General features: G+C 40.9%; 1 protein-coding gene across 3 annotated transcripts in view; it reads right to left on the bottom strand.

Moving 5' to 3' along the window:
* Positions 1 to 19,944, bottom strand: part of grm8a (glutamate receptor, metabotropic 8a) — a 224,571-nt gene that overhangs the window by 50,196 nt on the left and 154,431 nt on the right. For all 3 annotated transcript variants that reach the window (XM_047575172.1, XM_047575171.1, XM_047575173.1), the window contains exons 4-6: positions 19,340 to 19,475; positions 18,872 to 19,026; positions 16,497 to 16,634 (exon numbers count right to left, since the gene is read on the bottom strand). In XM_047575172.1, coding sequence (XP_047431128.1) covers positions 16,497 to 16,634; positions 18,872 to 19,026; positions 19,340 to 19,475 — 429 coding nt within the window. The remainder of the gene's footprint in view (positions 1 to 16,496; positions 16,635 to 18,871; positions 19,027 to 19,339; positions 19,476 to 19,944) is intronic.

The raw sequence follows: 19,944 nt of genomic DNA on the forward strand, positions 1-19,944 counted from the left end.
ATGAGTGAAGTGCTGACTGATAACGTTATTTATCCCTTTACTAAAATATGATGGATTCATGTTAATGTATATTTAAAGAAATTGCAGATCCCCTAGGGCTCACAGAAACTCTGTTGAAGACCTATGCTCTACAGAATGCACTAGTGGCACTGATGCATTCAAAGTCAATGATTTTAGCAACAAAAACTTGACAATAACTGAACATCAAATAAAGCCACAAATGCATAGTTTTGTTCACTTTAGTTAAATTAACAGCTAAAAAAGCTAAACAATACAAAGTGAAGACGAGCAACAGAGGAGAAGCTGAAATAGATGCTACTTCAGTAAGAATGTTTGTTAATGATGTATTAAAGAAGTTTGTGAGCTCCACTTGAGTCAATTTTAAAAGCCACACTAGAAGCTGAATGTCTGATTTAAGGAGGCTCAATATTTAGCTGAAAGACTAAATGTGTACATTTCTTAAAGCGAAACTGAGCGGAAATTTGATCTGGTTCTAAAGGTAGAAAGCACTTCCAGGATTTGCGGCCTCACGGCGACTTTCAAAACAAGAGCCTCTTCTTCTGAATCGTACACATTGTTTGCATTCAGCATTAGGTCAAATTCCAATCCAGAAGAAAAGCGCAAAAAACAAAACAAAACAAAAAAAAACATTGCACTTTGAGTCACAGATCAACGTGCCGCACGATAATGAGAATTTCTCCCTGCTGTTCTTATGAGATGTGAAATGACATGATGCATCATTAATCAGCATATTGCAAGACGACGCAATCCTGCCTTGAGACAGTTAAACGACTGTTGCTGTTATGAGCAGCGCTAACTGGAAAAAACTCTACTGTCTCTGTTTCCCGGGATTGCGTCAGGTGTTGAAATCGGAGCAAGGGGTGTGTGCGAGCGTGTTTCAGTGTGTGCAAAGAACACAACACGCCTTTTATTGGAGCTGTCTTCCCATTGTCTGCACACAGTAACAGTGACATCAATGGAGTCCATTCATCCATCCACGAAGCATCCATTCATTCACTCCGCACATCATGTGTGCAGGTGCAAAAAAACAAAAAATACAGCTTTAACCGCTTTATCTTTAACAGCGTGCGAATGTAATATTCATGATCATTGTAGTCGTAGTCCTCGTTTTGTGTGTTCGCGTGAAAGAGAAAACTGCGCGAGAGATAAGCGCGGATAAATGCTGAGAGGGAGCCAGAAGCAGATATTCAGAGATGGACGGACAAAATGTTTACATATTGATGTGCACCCCGTCTGTATTACGTACATTTACATTTTTCAGGCAGCAGCTGCTAAATTAAATTCAGCCTTTCTGCTCTCTGTTAATGACATCGGAGACCACAGGCAGCTTGGTTGGTCGGCTGCTTGGTTAGGAGAGATTTGCACCGAAATTAAAATAAAATAAAACGGCTGAAAAACTCGAAAGAGGCACAAGTGTGGATGGAAAGTAAGTTTCGCGTCCCGTAAAAGACCTGCACAACTGAATGAGGCGGCAATCATCTCCACATCTGCCTCCGAGTCGTTTTCATATTTTGTGGCTGATTATTTGTTCTTGCTGCACAGGCATGCAGGCCCGGTGCTCTGATCTGTTTCTAGATCTGTACAAATGCATTACTCATCTCGGTTCCATTTAATAAAAGCCACGGGCATGCGAGCAACTTTGTTCCCGAAAATGATTTCATGATGAAAGTTTTGTTCGAAATTGAGATAATCTTCTGTGTGCAGACCCTGACACGAACTGCTAATACAAACTCAACAGTAACAGTAACACAAAGGCAAGTCTCTAAACAAAAATAGGGAAAGAACCAAGGACATTGAAGATATTTTGTTTTGGTTCAGTTTCAGTTAGGGCGGCATTTTCCATGATGGTCATACAGACTCTTCAATCTGCTCTTAAACTACATGCCACACCACACACCACTAACCTGACACTTCAGTATCACTGCAGAGGTGGTGCTTAAGATGACTCACATTGACGACAACCTCAGGATGACTAATAGCGATATAATGTATATATCTGAATATATGCACTGGAGACTGTAGAGGTTGTTGTTGTTTTTGAAATACTCAGAGCAGCAAGTTATCTTGATCACCTCTACATGCCTAAATGCATTGGATTGCAGGTGAACATGTGTATCTAATAAAGTGGCAACTGAGTGTATTTAAGAGTGGAAATGAAGATGCAATTCTGTAAAACAAGCTACACGCACGGAGAAAAACATAGAAACGCACTTGTTGCAGCTTGTTGTTTACTTTTGACCCAGTAAGCAACTGTAGCAGATGTCTTTAATCTAATATATTCAAATATTGAATGGAAAAAGTAGTCTCTAATTAGATCTACTGAGATGGGTTCGAATGTTTTGGTACACATCTAAGGCTTCATTTATAAAACAAACGTAGGATCAATTTTGAAATCAAGTAGGACTTAAGCAGAAAAACACATGCGATTTAATATTTATACATGGCCCTAATTTGGCATGGATACGATATTATGTTTGGGCATCAAAAGATGAATATGCATGTAAGTCTGTGTTGAAGTTCACTTTAAGGCATGTGGGAAGAGTTGCCAAGTGCAAGGAGTTGGTGCCTATTTATGACGAAACCCTATTTTGAGCAGGCATTTCATAAAAGAACACTTTCAACTCAGGCTTTATTGATTTGATTTATAGACCACAAGTGACACAAGTTAAAAGTTGGATTCTTAGAGCCTACTTAAGGAAGGCTGTTTTATGAGCAGCATCTTATATGAATTAAAAAAAAAAAAAAAAAAAAATCGAACTATAGATTTTTTTTTTAATAAATCAGGCCTTTAGTTATATATTAGTGATGGTTACGAGAGAAAACTATGTATATAAATGGTTTATTTTCCTAATGTAGGCATAATTGAAATGTCTGTCTCTATATTGACCAAGATGGATTAGATTAAAACCCTGATTATAAAAGGTTGCATCTTTAAGAAGCACATCCAGTTTGAAGCCGGTAAAACTACCAAAATATGTGCTTGGCTGCCTCTGCTAGTGAAGACGGCGCTGTATCGAATGCAAACATATACCAATACATTAAGGCGGCGAGGTGAGACTAATGCAAGAATGCTGACTGGCTAAGTGCTTTGATGGATGCCTTCATGGACCAGTGTGCCGCGCAGATTTTACGCCTCCGGTGATTGATGGCACCACAGATGACAGACAGACTAATGATTTGAACAAGCTCCTTAATTAAACATCAATTTGCAACGCACTCGGTTCCCTCCTTTTCCATCCTCATCACCTAAGAGAAAATCTGGTTTTCTTCTCTTTTTTTTTTACGAGGAGGTTTTTGTAAACCCGAACGTGGATGAATACATTTCCATAGAGGTTGCTTAATTAGCTTTTCACTCATTTATCAAATGTGTCCGAAATACATCAAGGAGATGAGGGGATAGGGAGATGCCGCCCACACACTCATCATCATAATTCACAGACATTTATAAATCAATGCTGCAGCGATAGACGAGAAACGGGTCTATTAGGCTTAAATATGTTTTTGCCTTTGTATGTCATAAAATGTAAAAAGATTGACCCACACACCCGAACTCCTACATACAATGCACATATGTCTCCTATAATAACCATTCGTGTCTGGCTCAGAGCTAGCTTTGGGGCTAATCTGCCAAGAAAGAAATGAATAATCAATAGCAGGGAATAGGAAATGAGCGTCGGACGGATATTCTGCTGTACATGATTTGACAAGAGTCCGCTGAAGCTGGGGGTTTTGTCAATACGCCGCTGCGTGGATACCAGTCATTAGGTTCAAGTTCGTATGAGGGGATGTGTCTGCGTTTGTATGAATGTATCCGAGTATGTGTTTGCGGTCTGTAATTGGTGCCTACATTTTGTCCGTGTGGAAACAGAGCTTAATGTCAAATATCGGTTTAATATAATTCAAACATGTGTGCACAGTCAACCATGAATTGTGAGCAAATGCTTCTGTAGTAAGTAAGTTGACTGGAAAGTGTAGGAAAGTTGGGTGAAAGGCTACAAGCGATCAAATGTGTTTCATAGTATTTGTTTCTGAATGTTAGAATAACACTGTCATGGTGGCAGAGATGCAGATGGAAACTTCAAAGTGTTTTAATGATCTCAGTGACTAGTGCATTTAAAGTCTGCAGTGTTTTAATGACTTTGTTTTATCAGTGCTTCATTGAGTCTGTCCTTACCTACTGCTGTGTGGCCTGGTTTGGTCCAGTAAAAACAGGCTGGCAAAGCTTATCAAAACTCCAAGTGAGGTGATAGGTGAGTGTAGCAAGCCCAGCTCCAGGATGTTTATTTTAAGCAGTTGAGGAGTAAGGCTGAACTTATTATTGACAGTCCTAACCGTCCACTTTTTAAGGAGTTTGACCTCGTCCCTTCTGGCCGCCGCTGCTCCAGGATGACAAAAACAAGGACGTGGTGTGCCAGGGTCTCTTTTATCCCTGTCGCCATAGATAGGCTTAATCTTTTGGGCTAGGTTTGTCTGCACTCCCCATTCTACCTCCTTCATGCTCTGCACTTATTCGTACTTTTTTTATACGATGTTTTTACTTGTCATTTCTTAGAACTACGCACTTTATGCACTGTGTCGCAGCTTTACTAACAGTATTTTTATTTGTAGTATTTTTATTACTTTTATTGTGGTAATTGCATTTTGTTGATGTCATCTGATGTTGTCCTTGTCCACTGTGTCATTGATGTCTGCTGCAAAATGAATTTTCTTCGAGATATCAATAAATCTGAACTGAACTAGTTTCACATTTTAGTTCTACACTGCATGATGGTCATTTTGTAAATGTATGGTCTTGTAGTATGCAGGACACAATGTTATTAGACCACACATTTCAACTTCTTGCCTTTGTCAAGCCAGAGAAGCCAAAAGTGAAGTTGCACAAAAAGTTCTGTGTCTACTTCTGGTCGCATTTACAGCAAAATGGAAGATAAAGCAGGGTATGCTTTATGCCAGGAATGGGATGCGCCCCCATGTTTGGGGGCGCAACTTCATAGTGGATCCACTGGGTCTTCTCCATCAGCAAGGAAGAATCCCAGGCCAGTAGGTGGCGAAAGAGCATAGTATGGTTATAATGCCCAACAATGCTGGTGGCCAGACGCAGTTAAACACAAGTTTCTCATTAAAAGAGAAACAAACCAACTTACTTGGGGTGAGGTAGAACAGCTCTGCAGAAAAAATACTGACCTTTGGATTGTAAAAATTAACAAAATGCATTCTTGGTTTGCTGTACAGCAGTTTCATTCCATGTTTGAATGGTAATCTTTATTTATGAAACCCCTTTGTGCTGTTTTCGCTAACCAGAAGCGCTTCTTTTAGTTTGATTTTGGCATTGTTCTCTCAGATTTGTAAGACTTTTTGGCAGTTTATAAAATTCCAAGTGTTGTTGGTGGTCTGCCCGGCTGGTACAGCCGAAAACACTGCAATAATTCACCATTTTCCACGATTTACTTCAGTCCGTACGCTTTGTTTATGAATGAAAATACCACATATGCCCATATTTTGGTCTTATTTGGTTTTTGACCTGGTTCTAATGACCCAGCAATCGACCTGGGATTTTGACGGCTCGTCTGCTGCACTGCCTCGCTAATTTTCACAATGACGCTGATGTACCTACCTATTACATTCTGATTTCGTCAAACACCTCAAATGTCTTGTCAATGGAAGCATGTAGGTGAATTAGTCCTACGTCATGCTCCGTAAATCTCACTGATCAGAGAATCTTGATGTTAACTGTACATGCGTGGCTGTGTTTATATACAGCTTGTATGATATGGCACACTTTACTATCGATCATGGCAGTGCACTGGCAAGCCTGTGAGATCCGCAAGCTGCTCTGCATCCGGGGGAGAAGAGGAGATTTGGTGCACTTAAATGTGTAATGATGACATTTCAATACGATGACGTATGAGAGGGAGGAAAAAACAACCACATAACTCTCACCGTGGAAGGTCAGACCTGGGACTGCTTGCGAGGTCGAAGCACACCAAAGGCGGGTCAGCCCAGTATTTTCAATGTGAAAGGGGTGAATGTTTTTGCTAGTAGTGCATGGCTTAGCATTCTAACAGATCACCCTCTCCAGCTCAAACCTCAGGTCCAAATATGATAACATCTGGCTCCAAAAATCAAGTGGCAACAACCAAACAAATGGAAGACGTTGGTTTTGTCTCTTCCTTTAATGCACTATGGTCAGTTGGACAGAACTCACTTTAATTGTTAGAAACTAGCAATAATATTTCCTTGTTAAAACCTTTGTGCTCATTAGATTGCTTGTGTTTGTTGATTCTTTTTTACAAATAGCACCCAAATATCTGCAACTGACCTGCTAAGTTACCATTACTGAGAGAAACAGCGGCTAAATCTGAAAAAAGAAGACCAGAGTTCAGGCAAACAAGAATTTATTAGAACTCTGGTACTCTGCTTCTGCCTTCTTATCATCGTCTTTCATCTACCTTCTCTCCTCAGACCTGCTGTCAAACTGCAGTGAGAATGTTTTCTGCCTCATATGCCTCAAATCGCTGCAGAACACCACTTTTCATTAATAATGCGATGCGGCTGACATATGTGGCTAATATATATTACAACTCTGCATTATTACTGATATATATTACTCCTGATAGTACACATAGCTAATATAAATTATTCATTAGCCATTATTCATATTATGCTGAATCACTGTCCTGGCACAACTGGGCTGTGCTTGCTAGCTCTCGCTCTCTGCGTTCAACATTTTTTAATTTCCTTTTCCCATTCCACTCTTCTTTAATCTTTCTCCTGTACAGCTTTTATAGGAACATATAAACAACGATTTCTTGTTTCTGTCACTGAAGGAATGTGTGCATTAAGTCAGGGGTTGTCTTTAGTGTACACACACCCAAATGTGGAGGGATGTGGAACAAACAGAGACACAAGAGGAGGAGGAAAAAGAGCAAAGACAGAGTGAGAGTAGTTTTGATGAGAGGATGGAGAATGATGTAAAAAAAACAAGGAGTCCAAATAAAAGCAGAAATGAGTGATGACAGACTGTAAATTCATGGAAGGAACATTGGAGCAAGTATGAAAAAGAGACTAATGAAACAGCAGAATGAGGAGAGGGGGAGTTTACATCTGAGAAAACAGGTATTGCTACCAAGAAAATCATATTAGCAGAGCAGCACTTTTTCTCTCTAACTTGCTTTTCTCAGAAATATGCATGTATTTACATACGCGCATGCCGGGTCTCTATATATGTATGAGAATGTGCACATAGATGTATGCACTCATACCTAAAGAGCCAAGCCCCACTTAATGGAGGAAAAGTAAGACGGGTGGAAACACAGTGATGAATTTGGCTCTGGCTCATTGGGATTTTAAGGCAATAATACAAGAAGTCATCTTTTTTTCAATCATCTTATGTGTGAGTATTGTAGCATAAGCTGCTCTGCAGTTCAACTATGTATGTATTCAGGTTAATCTGGAAAAACTGTTTTTAATCAAACCTCAGAAAAACAAAACACAACTATCTGTATTGTAGATAAGCAGCTCAATGAATGATAATTTTTGTATGGACTGCCAACTGCTGGATGTGTACATAGACTGGTCGCACACCTGATCTGTCCTGAATTTAACCTGACGGAGAAATCCACACCAACAACTCACTTATCAAAATTTACGTCACTCTTTACACCTCTGATTTTCAGCACAGTTCTGGGTCCTGCCACCTGCCGAAGCTCTCTGATGACTTTGCAGTGGTAGGGTGTATCAGAGATGGGGAGGAGGTGGAGTATAGGACACTGACGGTGGACACCACCTACTCCTGAACCTGGACGAGACCAAGGAGCTGGTCACTGACTTCAGGGGGAAGAGGACACCAGTGGAGCCAATCATCACCATCCAGGGCCTGGAGGTGGAAGTAGTGAACCGCTACAAGTATCTGGGAGTCCAGATGTACAACAGGCTGGTCAGGAGGGACAACAGTGAGAAGGGCCTGAGCCGATTCTACTTTCTCAGGAAGTTCAGGTCTTTCAATGTGTGCAGCAAATTACTAGAGTCGTTCTACCGGTCTGATGTAGCGAGTGCCCTGTACTTTGCTGTGGTTTGTTGGGGGAGTATTACCAGCAAAAAAGACATCAGTATAATCAACAAATTGATCTAAAAGGCTGGACCTGTGATCGGTAGGGAGTTGGAGTCGTTTGTCTCTGTGAGGGACAGGAGGAAACTGGATAAACTGCTTTCCATTATGGACAATCCATCCCATCCACTACACCAAACACTAGAGGGGCAGAGGAGCTCATTCTCCAGCAGACTGATTCAGCTCAGGTCCCACAGTGAATGCTACGTAACTGCTCTTATTCCTTACTAATATGACCAAGCAATTTCCCTTGTGGATTATTAAAGTCAAGTCTATGGTGAGTCTAATTTTAAAGTCTTTTTAAAATATGTTTGTTCTCTTTACTTTTAGACCATGGAGATCCCAATTATTTATAGAGAGATGGTCAAACCCCAAATAAAACGATTCCAGATGTAACGTTGACTGGCTAAACATTACATACGCCAGCTAGCAAAGTTATCTGTTTACTATAAATTAGATTTATTAACTGATTGCTACTATTTAATCTGACATACATTTGCATTAGAATGCTAGGCCTCAACAGCATTTTGTTTATAATTCCTTATATGAATTGTGCTTTGTAATGCTGTATGTTTATAAATCTAATATCTGTGTTATTACTGTAATTTACTGCATGATCTTATTCTATGTGTCATATATTATATAAACAGTTTTCAATATAATTGATTAAACATCATAATTGATGTTGACTGGTTCCAGCTTTGTTCATCTTTTGTTGGAATAACTCATTGTTTAGCTACCGATCAGGTATTTATATTCCGACTGGTATATTATCGTGATCATTAGTAGAACACTAGTGTCAGTGTAAACACAGAAACTCAGAAATAGGCATTTCACTATGCAGTAATGCCGATGGGGGCAACAAGCGGTCTCACTTCAGCATCCACACAGATGTTCAAAATGTCTCCGTATAAGAGAGCAGACTCACGTCACAGGAATTATCCGTATTGCATGACTGCATCTCATAAATCAGATATCACACCATCCACACCTATACACACGCATAGAACTATCTGAGAGCAGCGAGATAAGCATGTCCTCCACAGGAGAACCAAGAAGGATCATTTTACTGGAGCTTAATGACACTTCGCCTCACCTGAAAACTAATGCTGCAAAGAGTCTGTCTGTGTCTCACAGTCTGCAATCTGTCTGTCTGCAGCTGTCTGTCTCTAATTGTCCATCAAGCTCTCCATCTGTGTTTGTCTCCATCTTTCAGTCTGTTTGGCCCTTAGGCCTTTTCATGTGGGAAGGAACAGTTTACTCAGCCTGTGAGCCTAATAACTCTGCTTCCCCATCGACCTCGTTAGGATACGGGCTATTTGCAGCGAATGAACATGTGTTTGCACGCATGGGTAAATGTGTGCATGCTGGGCTAAGTCGGGATCTAATTAACTCCTGCAACGGTCGTGTGCATCTCACGCAGATACCTCCATGCACACATAAGTGGAGTTTGATGAAGACTTTGCATCTTCAAAAACACTTTTTTAAGGCAATCGTTTGTATGTTCAGAGAGTAAGGGCATCAAATCATCGCTTAGTAGCCTTTAGAAGATAAATTCCCAATTAATATCAAGCCGTACATTATTAATTATTTACGTTAAACTAGGGAAAAGTAAAGCTTTGCGTGTGTGCTTGTGTGCCTATTAAGTAGGAAGGAAGTTGCAGCACAGCCTTCATTAGGCAGCAGAAAAAGGAACCATAGTTTCATGATAATCTTACTAATCAGGGAAAGCAGACCAGAGAGCTCTATTATAAAAGGATTTTCTCACACTTATTCTTTAGGCACAATCCATAGAGTCTAATTCTCACCTGGATGATAGATTTGGACTACCTTCACTAGTAAGTATACCTCACACTTTTCTTATAGATGGGGCTGTAAGTTAAATAAGTATTAAAAGAACAGACCAGACACCCTCACCCCATAGTAATGACACTCCTTGATGGTGTTGACCTGGCCTCCAAATTCACTGGATCCCAAACTGATCAAATATCTGTGGGATGCACTGGAACAAGCCTGATCCACAGAGGCCCCTCCCCTCAACCCATAGGAGAGAGTAGCAAATTAGCCACGCCCCTATTTGGGTGAAAACAAACCACTAGCGGTAAAGATAAATCCCGCCGTAGTGAGCGTTTATTTTGTGTTGCTAGCACATTCGTCAGCTGGAGAGTGCGCAAAATGGCGAATTTCACGCTAATCATCATTCGGAAATGTTAAATAGAAAAATTTAAAAAAATACCGTACGTATGTCCATCTACTGACCAAGAAATGGATGAACGACCCCACTTAGTGGCCGGAGGTGTCATACCAGAAGATTTACTCTTATCCCGTTGAATCTTTGGGAAATATATCTGTCATCAAATCATAATCATTCCATAATATCAAATTAATGAATCATAACATAAATACAGCATGAAGCTTAAAAAAAAAAAAAACTTACTTTTTTAAAGTAACGTAACTCTGTGCTCTGTCATTACTTACTGTCATTTTAGTTCAGCATCAGCATTCATTACTTTGACTTTATAGCATGAATTTAGAATTTTTAACATTATAACTAACAACGCAAACGTACACATATTAGGGTCCCACGGCTTTCCATCTTTGTCCACCTGTTCTACGCCCAGAAGCCAATGCCCCCACTAACAACATTATGTTTCTAGACAGTACAGGACAGTCAGATACATAACGGTCATAATGTTATGCCTCATTGGTGTATGTGCACCTGCAGTTGATTTTCAACAATAAAATTTGCTTCAGTAATTGTGTTCAGCACTCACTGAACTGAGTGACAGAATGTTTAGCATGCTATTAACTGCGTGTGTCTGCACCATGTGTTTTTTCCCTTGTTTGGTAGATATAGAGGATCTTTGAGTGTTACTGGACCCATTAAACCCAGCATACAGCACTCGATTCCTCCATAATAAGTGATGCAAGTGCAAACTTTACAGCTGCATAAAATATACATTATTACAAATTGCTCTGCAAATGGCTTTGCAAACAGCTCTACAAATAGCTCCTCTAAAAGAGCTAGCCCATCATAACTGCGTAAATGTAAGCACTGGTGTAAAAGTCTATTGGTTTATAAATGAGCCTACTTTTATTTGCCACATCGAATGTGATGCATAACAAAAGGACGAGGCTGATTAGTTTTTGTGACTAAGCTGTGGCTACACGGATAAGTGGAAGTGAAAACACGTGGTTACAAGAACAGAAAAACACTATGAGTCAACAGAAGTAAAGAGGCCAACTCAGTTTAGAAAGAGTTTAGGTTTCAGAAACTCCTAAACAACATGAATTAAATTATCCGAACAAGAAACAAGAATAAATTTAATTCCTCAAGAAAGTGGGGTGAGACAGCGTTACCGCTCATGCACACAATAATCTTGTCTCCTTAATCACAGCTAAGAGATAAAATTCCAGTTTATGATGCTCGAGTGGCCTTAGAGAGAGGAGCGTCTGAAATGCTATAGTGCAGCAAGAAGATACACTTTGTTCAAGCTTTAACACTTATTCATGCGCACAATTGAATCATTTGACGTATCATTACATACGATACATACATGGAGAGTCACCACAGCAGACCAGCCCCATCCAAACCGCACTGCAGCTGATTCAAGGAGAGTTTGTGTACTTGATAAAGTTGGAAATATATTCATAAATCCAAACTTCTTAGATCGATAACTCAAAGTGTTGCACAGTAAACAATTAGAAACAACCTAAATTCAATTAAAACTAACCAGAATTCGAGAAGGATTAATCTCCTTTGTATAATGTGCAATCATTTTGTGCACAGATTCATTAAAACATGGGGAAAAAAGTAATTAAATAATGGAAATCCATTGTATTTTGTGCACATTCCATAGCACATGTTGAGAAATGAAATAAATGGAAATAAACGGAATTTCAAATGGAATTTAAAAAGGTTGACTCTATTTCTAACTTTAGCAAAGTACTTACATAGTGCTACCTAGACTACTTGAAGCAGGTGCAGTTCACATTTTGAATTGAGGAGAAGGGCCTGTTCTGTTGGTTCTTTGTGTTCTTATATTGTACGCACTAAAAAAAAAAAATGAAAACAAATGATTCAAATGACAGGAACCAGGTGTATTTTTTTGCAACGCAATAGCATTTTGATAGCTCCAAGATGTGTGGTGATATATATTTTTTATTTTATTTTTTTTTTCCTTTGACCACTCAGGGTCTCTGCACCTGTTTAAAATGGATGATTTAATCAAGAAAGGAAAAGACAGATGCTTTAATTAGAGACACATCAGTCAGACTGGGGAAAAAAGTTGACTTCATTTCAATTTGTTGTTCCACAACAGTACATTGTTGCCTACAGGCATCATTCAGACAACAAACCCTTCAAAAGAGTTCCTATTCTACAATGGTGTATATTGTAACCTGTTGATGCTTTTAAATATTTTATACATGTTTATGATATAAATGATGTTCAAATTTACGGGAAAAAGTCTCTTTTTCACTTTTCACCATTATGGTACAATCTTGCCTATAGGCAACGAAGCCCAAAAACGTCCAAAAAATAAAAAAAAATTAAAAAATTCTTTAGATTAAGTTTATTTAGTCTATTTTAAGACAAAAAAGACTCCAAACTTTTTTTTTCCCTAACTGGCATCATAATGCGTACCATAGAGGGCTAAGATTGACAGGCAACAAAGTAAAGAAATATCAACAAACAACAGGAACATATTGGTCTAATTCCTGAGTGACACAAGTTACAACCCACACAGAAAAAAAATAAAATAAAAAAAAAGCCCAAGGAAAAAAATCAACTTCCAACAGTGTAACAACCTTGTTTCCTGCTCACGGTGCAGTTTAATTCCTCGGTGTGTACCTGAGGTTACAGCTCCCGTCACAACCAGTGTTATTCACCGGTGGAATGGAGTCAAAGATGTGTCCGGGTGGAAAAGGTTTTGGACAGATAGAGTGATGCTCTTTCATGCCTGTTTGTTTTTCCACTTGTTTGTGTATCTGTTTGTCACGTATGCTTGCGCGAGTCTGTCATCCCGGTGTGTTTGTGTCCATCCCAGAGCGGGGAAATGTCGGGAGTCACAGAGCAAGGATGTGATTATTTGAGAGGCTGGTCAGAGCCTCCGTTTCATTCTCTACGAGGAGCAGTAAATCCATGCTACAGAGCATGATTACAGGCGGGGAGCGGGAAACAGGAGGAAAAAACATAGGTATTGGTGAGAACTGTCTTGTATTTGACCAAAATGTATTTATGTAAAGCAGAAAGGTGAGCCGTCTACTAACTGGATGGCTGGTCCTTGTGGACGGGGCTACAGCTCAGCTACCACTGCCATGTGCATTTTTGCAAGAACAAGAAACACTGCGAAGCATTGGGTACCATTAAAGTAGAAAAGCATTTTATAAATCCAGATCATTCGCTTCCATTTTACTGGCACATTACTCCAATAAGATGCAGGTCCTGCTCTGATTTGCTTTACTTGGGAAACCAGTTTCCTATAACAAATGGAAGTCAATGGTACACAGCAATTGATTTTTTTGGGTCATTTGCACTGGGGTGTCTTGCTGTGTTGGGTTTAACTTCAGCGGTTCTCACCAAATGACAGCAGAGGAATAGGCAGCATGCCAGCACTAGATACGCCGGTATCTTCATAAAACCAAAGCCACTGAGATGTAAGGATCAGGTGTCACTGCACCTTATCAATTAAAACATAGCTTGTGCACTCATTCCGGATTTTATCTGCAACCACTGGGCATGTAAGCGTTTGTGAGCATGTCAGCTTATCTGTGATCTGGTGTCTGCTTCAGTCAGTCTCCCTCCCCCCAGGCATCAGTTTTACCTGACTGCACGCTTTTAACCGGACACACTCTTATTGCAGCATCTCAGTTGTCCAGGTCGTGCTTATGAGCCATCTCTCGAAAAGAGGCTTTTTACTTCATACTCAGAAGTCTGAGCGCGTCGGATTTCCCTTTTCGTGTTTGCTCACTATTCTCTTGATGAAAGATGAGACGATGAAAGATAAAAAAATTAGGTAATGCACTCTAAATAAATCATTAAAATGTCTGGGACTGGTGGTAGGAGATGCACCAACCGTAACTAAAGCACAAACATACTACTGAGGGATATTTTGCAACTACTGCAATAGCATATGTGTGATTTTACTTTCTGCCGCATGCTTACAAAAAAATACGCATTATGTTTCAGTAAATACTCTTGTACTGACACAAGGAAGACGAAAAAAATATTCTGCAGGCGAAAGTAGATAAGAAAGACAGTAAAAGACAGTAAAGGTATTGTTTTCCCTCGAGACATCAGCTATTACTTTGCCTTACAATTTCAAGTTGTGTAACATTAATGGATATATTTTCAAGCTGTGGGTGCTGGAGTCATGATTCAAAAGACACAACAGCTTCCTTTACATTTAAATATAAACTAACGTACGTTAGATTCAAGCCTTTGCCAACAAATCAACAAGGTTAAAGCTGATCTGTATTTCGCAGTATGTTAGAGTTTGAAATCTGTTATCTATGAAAACATTCCAACAATAGCACAAAGGTAGTGATGCTCTACACGTCAACCAGCAACAACCCTTGATTGCCAGTGCTCATGAAACAAGCAACAGAAAAGGCTAGGGCAACAAGGGGAATGGTGGAGCCTATGGCAAAGTTATTAATGTAACCCAGGTTCTATGAGTTTACCATCTCTAGTGGTCCGGTAGACTGAATACGACCCAGGAACTCCTTAATATAAGTTTCGGATGCTCCAGAGAAAGAAACAAACAAACAACAAAAGAGGAAGGTTGCAGTATGAGAAATAAAGATCGACATACGTGGATTACCATTGGTGGGATTTTTCCTTATTTAAGAGCACTAAAAGCAGAGAACGGATGGAGTCACTATAACCTGTAGGTATACGTCATATGCACATGTTGTTGTGCTAAGCGAGAGAAGAGGGTCATGTCATTTTAAGAGACTGTTGCACATATATAATATTTATCATCTTGTTGGTTGACCAGCTGAGGACTGAGCAAACTTTGCTCAAGTTCAAAACATTTTAATTTCCTCCGTCTTATACTGCCTTATTAGTTTCCACTTTCATTTGTTTTTTCCTTGTTATTTGTCCATCTTCTTATCATACCTTTGTCTCATTGTGTAATTTGAGCAACCTAATAATGTCTTTCAATCCGTCTTCCTGTTAATTTTCTTATTTTCCTTTTTATTTCACATCCATTTCAACGTCCTCCCGTCAGCTGTCTCACGGCAGCAGCCTTGACCAGCAGGCCGCTGATTGGCTTGTGTGCTGATGATTTGGAGGTCGCACACCCTAGCACTTGGAATTAATGGACTCTGTAGCATAACTACAGGGCCCTCGACACCAACACGCCCACATACACAGATGCCACGGCTAGTAATAGACAGTCAATGGGAGTCGCAGGCCTTACAAACCTAATTATGTGAACTAATGACGGGCATCAGCCAGGGAATACCCGCTGTGACGCACACGTAAAGATACAAACCCGATAACAACAGCACAGAAGAACCTAAACTGCAAAGGTCATTCAAACTGGTCATGTCTAATGTCATCTCTAACTCTTTTTTTTTGTGTAGCCAGCGAGAGTGACACCCTGTCTGCACACACAGAACAACAGGAGCTGGTTACACACCAGTTGCAGAGCTTGGTGTTGTGTATACTAACAAGCCACAGGTATTTTGATATGACAGGAAACACAGGTCAAACCACACATGAACGGAAAATGACAGTATGAGCTGCCTATTACAGGACAAATACACACATGTGCTCGACTCCCACAGACAGGGTTGCAGAGGCTGCATTTACAAATATTTAATTCCCCTCTCTAGCTCCGAGAACACAAACGATTGTTCTTCTTGAGCTATATTGCTCCTTAAAGGCTAACAGCAACTGTGATCTGTGCTTCTTTTAAAGCTTATTAGAGCCAGCAGTGCACTTCACAATATACATATACACTAATTAACCCCCTGTGTTTGTCCCTGTTGACAAATCTTCACAGCGCCAATGAAGTGAAATGTTCCAATGAAGCCTTAGATAATACAGAGTGATGTAGTTAATATTTGGGCTAATTGGAAACGGTTGCTTAGACAATGAACCGGTTTGTCTGGAATTTGTTTAACTGGAGGGTTTGTTTTACATCACTCACAAGAATTACACTGAGCAACATAGAGGCTGTACTGACCTATAGCCATCTAAAAACCATCCTTTCAAACAGAGGCAGCTTATCATGTTCATTCAACCTGAAGGACATGTTCTCTATTTGTGCCTGTATCCTCCAAAGAGAAAAGTAGTATTTTTTTTAGTGGAGGACATAGTGGGTATGAACTTATATAATGAAAGAGAGAGTCTTACCTGTGCATTTCTTCAGGCTGCCGGGTCGTTTGCCGTGCATGCCCAGCTTACAGTTGAAGTTTTCCTCCCAGAATTCAGCGAACCAAACATTTCTCCTGTTGTTGGACAGCGAGCGGCTACGGAAATAACGGTCGAAAGCTATGAATAAGACAAAAAGACAGACAGGACACGAGTTAAGAGGAGTTTCTATTATTCTTTTAGATTCTCTAGTCCGGGGGTCTTCAATGTTTTATTCTGGCCAGGGACGCCCAAACTGATGGAGAGATTACAAAGCTCTCTTTAAATTTGCCGGGGAAAAATAAAAAAATGCATAAAAAATGTCTTATCAAGCAAAATTTTTTTGGACCCCTTGTTGAAGACCTATGCTCCAGTCACTGCCTGTCCATAACCTCCCCAGATCTTGCTTGGTAGTAAGTTGAGGTGGACACCAGTACTTTGGTGGGTTGAGGGCTTTATTTAAAAAAAATGAAGTGTTCATAGCATATATAATGTGTTTTGACACAAAAAAAGGTGTACGGTACACATGTTTTAAAGAACAACTGCTTCTGCGGAGCAATTCAGGACCGTATTTCCTATGAAAAACTAGAGCAAGAGAGCAAGGAGTGCAAACATTTAATACCGGAGCCCGCACGATAGCTTGCCTCCTTGTCCAATGTAATAACTAGAGCAGGGGAAAGAGAAGGAGAAGAACACATTTCTCCACTCACAGTAATGGAAATACCTGTCAGCAGCTGGCAGGATGAGATGAAGAGATGGGCGCAAGAACAGAGAGGCAAGGGAAGACAAAAAGACTCCTTGTACTACTTTGTTCACAGCGCAATTACATGGGAAACAGATCTTTTCATTTATGAAAACATGCCAAAACTGGATTTTTACAAGGCTCCTTCGATCTTATCTCCTTCCTTAACAACTTCAGCGGCGTGCTGGCTACTTGCTCCTCTGCACCTTAGGCACATAAACAGATTTAAACCTCGACCATTAAAAGGGTGTGATTTCCCGAATACTCCAAATCTAGTTAAGAGGTAACGCGGCGTACAAGGGAAGCGTCCCGCGGAGGGCGAGGGGCTATCAGACAGACTTGGACAACCTGTGCCACGTCTGGCTCACTGTAAAAGCTGTCAAGAGCTGCCACGGTTAATCTTCTCTGCTGTCATGGAAATGGGCCCAGTGTGCACCTGTGCACCTCCGTTGGTAGTTACACTGCTGGGAACAGCGGGTTCGCTCTCCGCGCAGCTCGGCAGGAAGCGCGCGATCACACACTTTGTGTTTTGCGATCGCAGAAGAGATGCTAATAAAAATGAAAATATTTTTTATTGGTGGCATTGTGAGGCTCTAAAATGCATTAACTGTGGGGTCGGTCATATTCGAGGGAAATTATTGCCATCCGGAGGGCAACTGTTTGGGGGAATAAAGTTCCTATAGATAGGAGTTGGAATATTTTTCCGGTGAATAATATTCTTGGCATTACATCTGCAGTGTGTTCCAGACAGAGAAACCAGTCTCCAGTACCAGCACACTTTCTGAATTGGCACTGCTTAGTTAAATAAAACAGTGAGGAAACAGTTTTTTGTGTTTTGTGAATTAAATCCCTAATCTTCACACTCATTGTGAAGAATGAGCCGGGAGAGCGTTAGCTTAGCACAAAATGTGGCAACAGCAGGAACCTCCGCTTTCCAACGAGAACGCACCGGCCTCCCAACACCTCAAAAGACGACTAATTAGCAAGTTATATCTGGTGTTATATTTCTTACAAAAAGCGTAAATAGGACACATGGAGTCACTGCAGGGTGCTCGGTCGCACCACAAACAAGTCTCATTTTTTCGAGACAGACACGCGAGCTGGTGTTTCCAGTCTTTGCGTTAGCTCCCTGACTCAGTGTCAACACAAACATTTAAAGCTTCGCTCTGCATCTGTTGCAGAATTATTGGATTACGTTGCGTCACATTGTCAGACGGAGCTAATAAATTGGTAACGTAATGTATCGCTTTCTTCATTAATCCTGCGCCGCATCTGTCTCACTCTCTCACCCGATAGCATGTTCCCTCATGTGAAGCAGCCAAAGCCGACTTTGATTCATTTAAACTTCTGCTTTTCTCACTCACTTTCAGTTGATATCTTTTCGCCTTCGCGGCCCTCCAGGAGTCAATTATCTAACAGGGAGCTCTGACAGGAGCAAATGAGGATATCCTCCCCTGGCCTAATGGCAAAAACTTGTTGCCTACTGGGATCAAGAGAGAGGGAACATGAGTTTCCGGTCCTTCCACGGTCTGCTTAATTTGACCTAACAGAGTGTGAACACACAAAAGCTCCCGCTTCCTTTTATTTACCGCAAAACCAGGTGCATGAAACAGATCATTCCTTATTCAGTTATTACCGTCCACAGACGCTCGTTTGGGAAGAATCGTAATGGCTCCCTCCGCTACTCGCTCCTGGCCAATCACAGGGGAGATCTTGGAGCCCCAGCTGTCAGACCCCACCCACAGGAAGTGGCCTGTCTGGTTGTTCCTTTTAGCCGCGTCCAGAACTCGCCTGTTTGGAGAATAAAAAGAACGAAAACAGAAATGAGAAGAGCAACGGTCTGCAGTAGTCTCTGTATAGTCTGAGTTGAGTAACATATTGTTCATACGGTTCAAACCGAGTGCTTAAGAATAAAAACTGTTTCCTTAACGACTTTTATTCGCTGTCATAATATCAGTGGTGCAATATGCTTTCAACTAAAACAGAGCATGTAGGAGGTGTTTAAACTAAAAGGGCACGGGGAAAAGTTATTTAAAAAGAGGAGTGACGGCAGCCGGGGAGGTGCGCAGAGCAGGGCTCTCTCGTCTGAGTGCAGAGCACGTACCGTATGTCGTCCTCATTAGCGAACATGATGATGGCCCTGGCATTGGAGGTCTCCAGCAGGCGTCGGATGATCTTGTCAAACTCTCCTGGCCGGGGCTCCCTGGGGATCTTCAAGGACTGGGCGATGCACACACCACCTGAGACGGAGAGAAGAATGCATCTGTTATGTTCCTATTTGCATTCGTCTTTTTTTGTAGTCACGTTCAGCTGCTCTCTCCCCTGACGCAGCCTACACCCAGTTTTCCTACAGCTGCATTGTAAACTTGGCTGAAAGCACCGCGTCGAGACCCCTGATCGGCGGTTTAGCGCTTCCAACAGCCTCCATGGGTGAGAACGAGCGGATATTTAGAGCGGCAGCAGCGGCAGAAAGCAACATATTGAAAATGGATTGAAGGAAAGAAAGGAGAAGAAAGTTTGTGAACTGAATGAGAATAATCTGGGACTAAGGAGCGGGGGCATGAAAGATCGTGAACGACGTGATTTTTGGACTTGCGATGAGACGACGAATGTAAGGAGGAAAACGCTAAATGGAAGAGGAGAAAATAAAGTAGAAATTTGAGGTGAGAACTGCTCAAGTAATGACGAGAGAGCGCATGCTGACAGGAA

Source organism: Mugil cephalus, chromosome 22, assembly GCF_022458985.1.
Source record: "Mugil cephalus isolate CIBA_MC_2020 chromosome 22, CIBA_Mcephalus_1.1, whole genome shotgun sequence".
Lineage (NCBI taxonomy): Eukaryota > Metazoa > Chordata > Actinopteri > Mugiliformes > Mugilidae > Mugil > Mugil cephalus.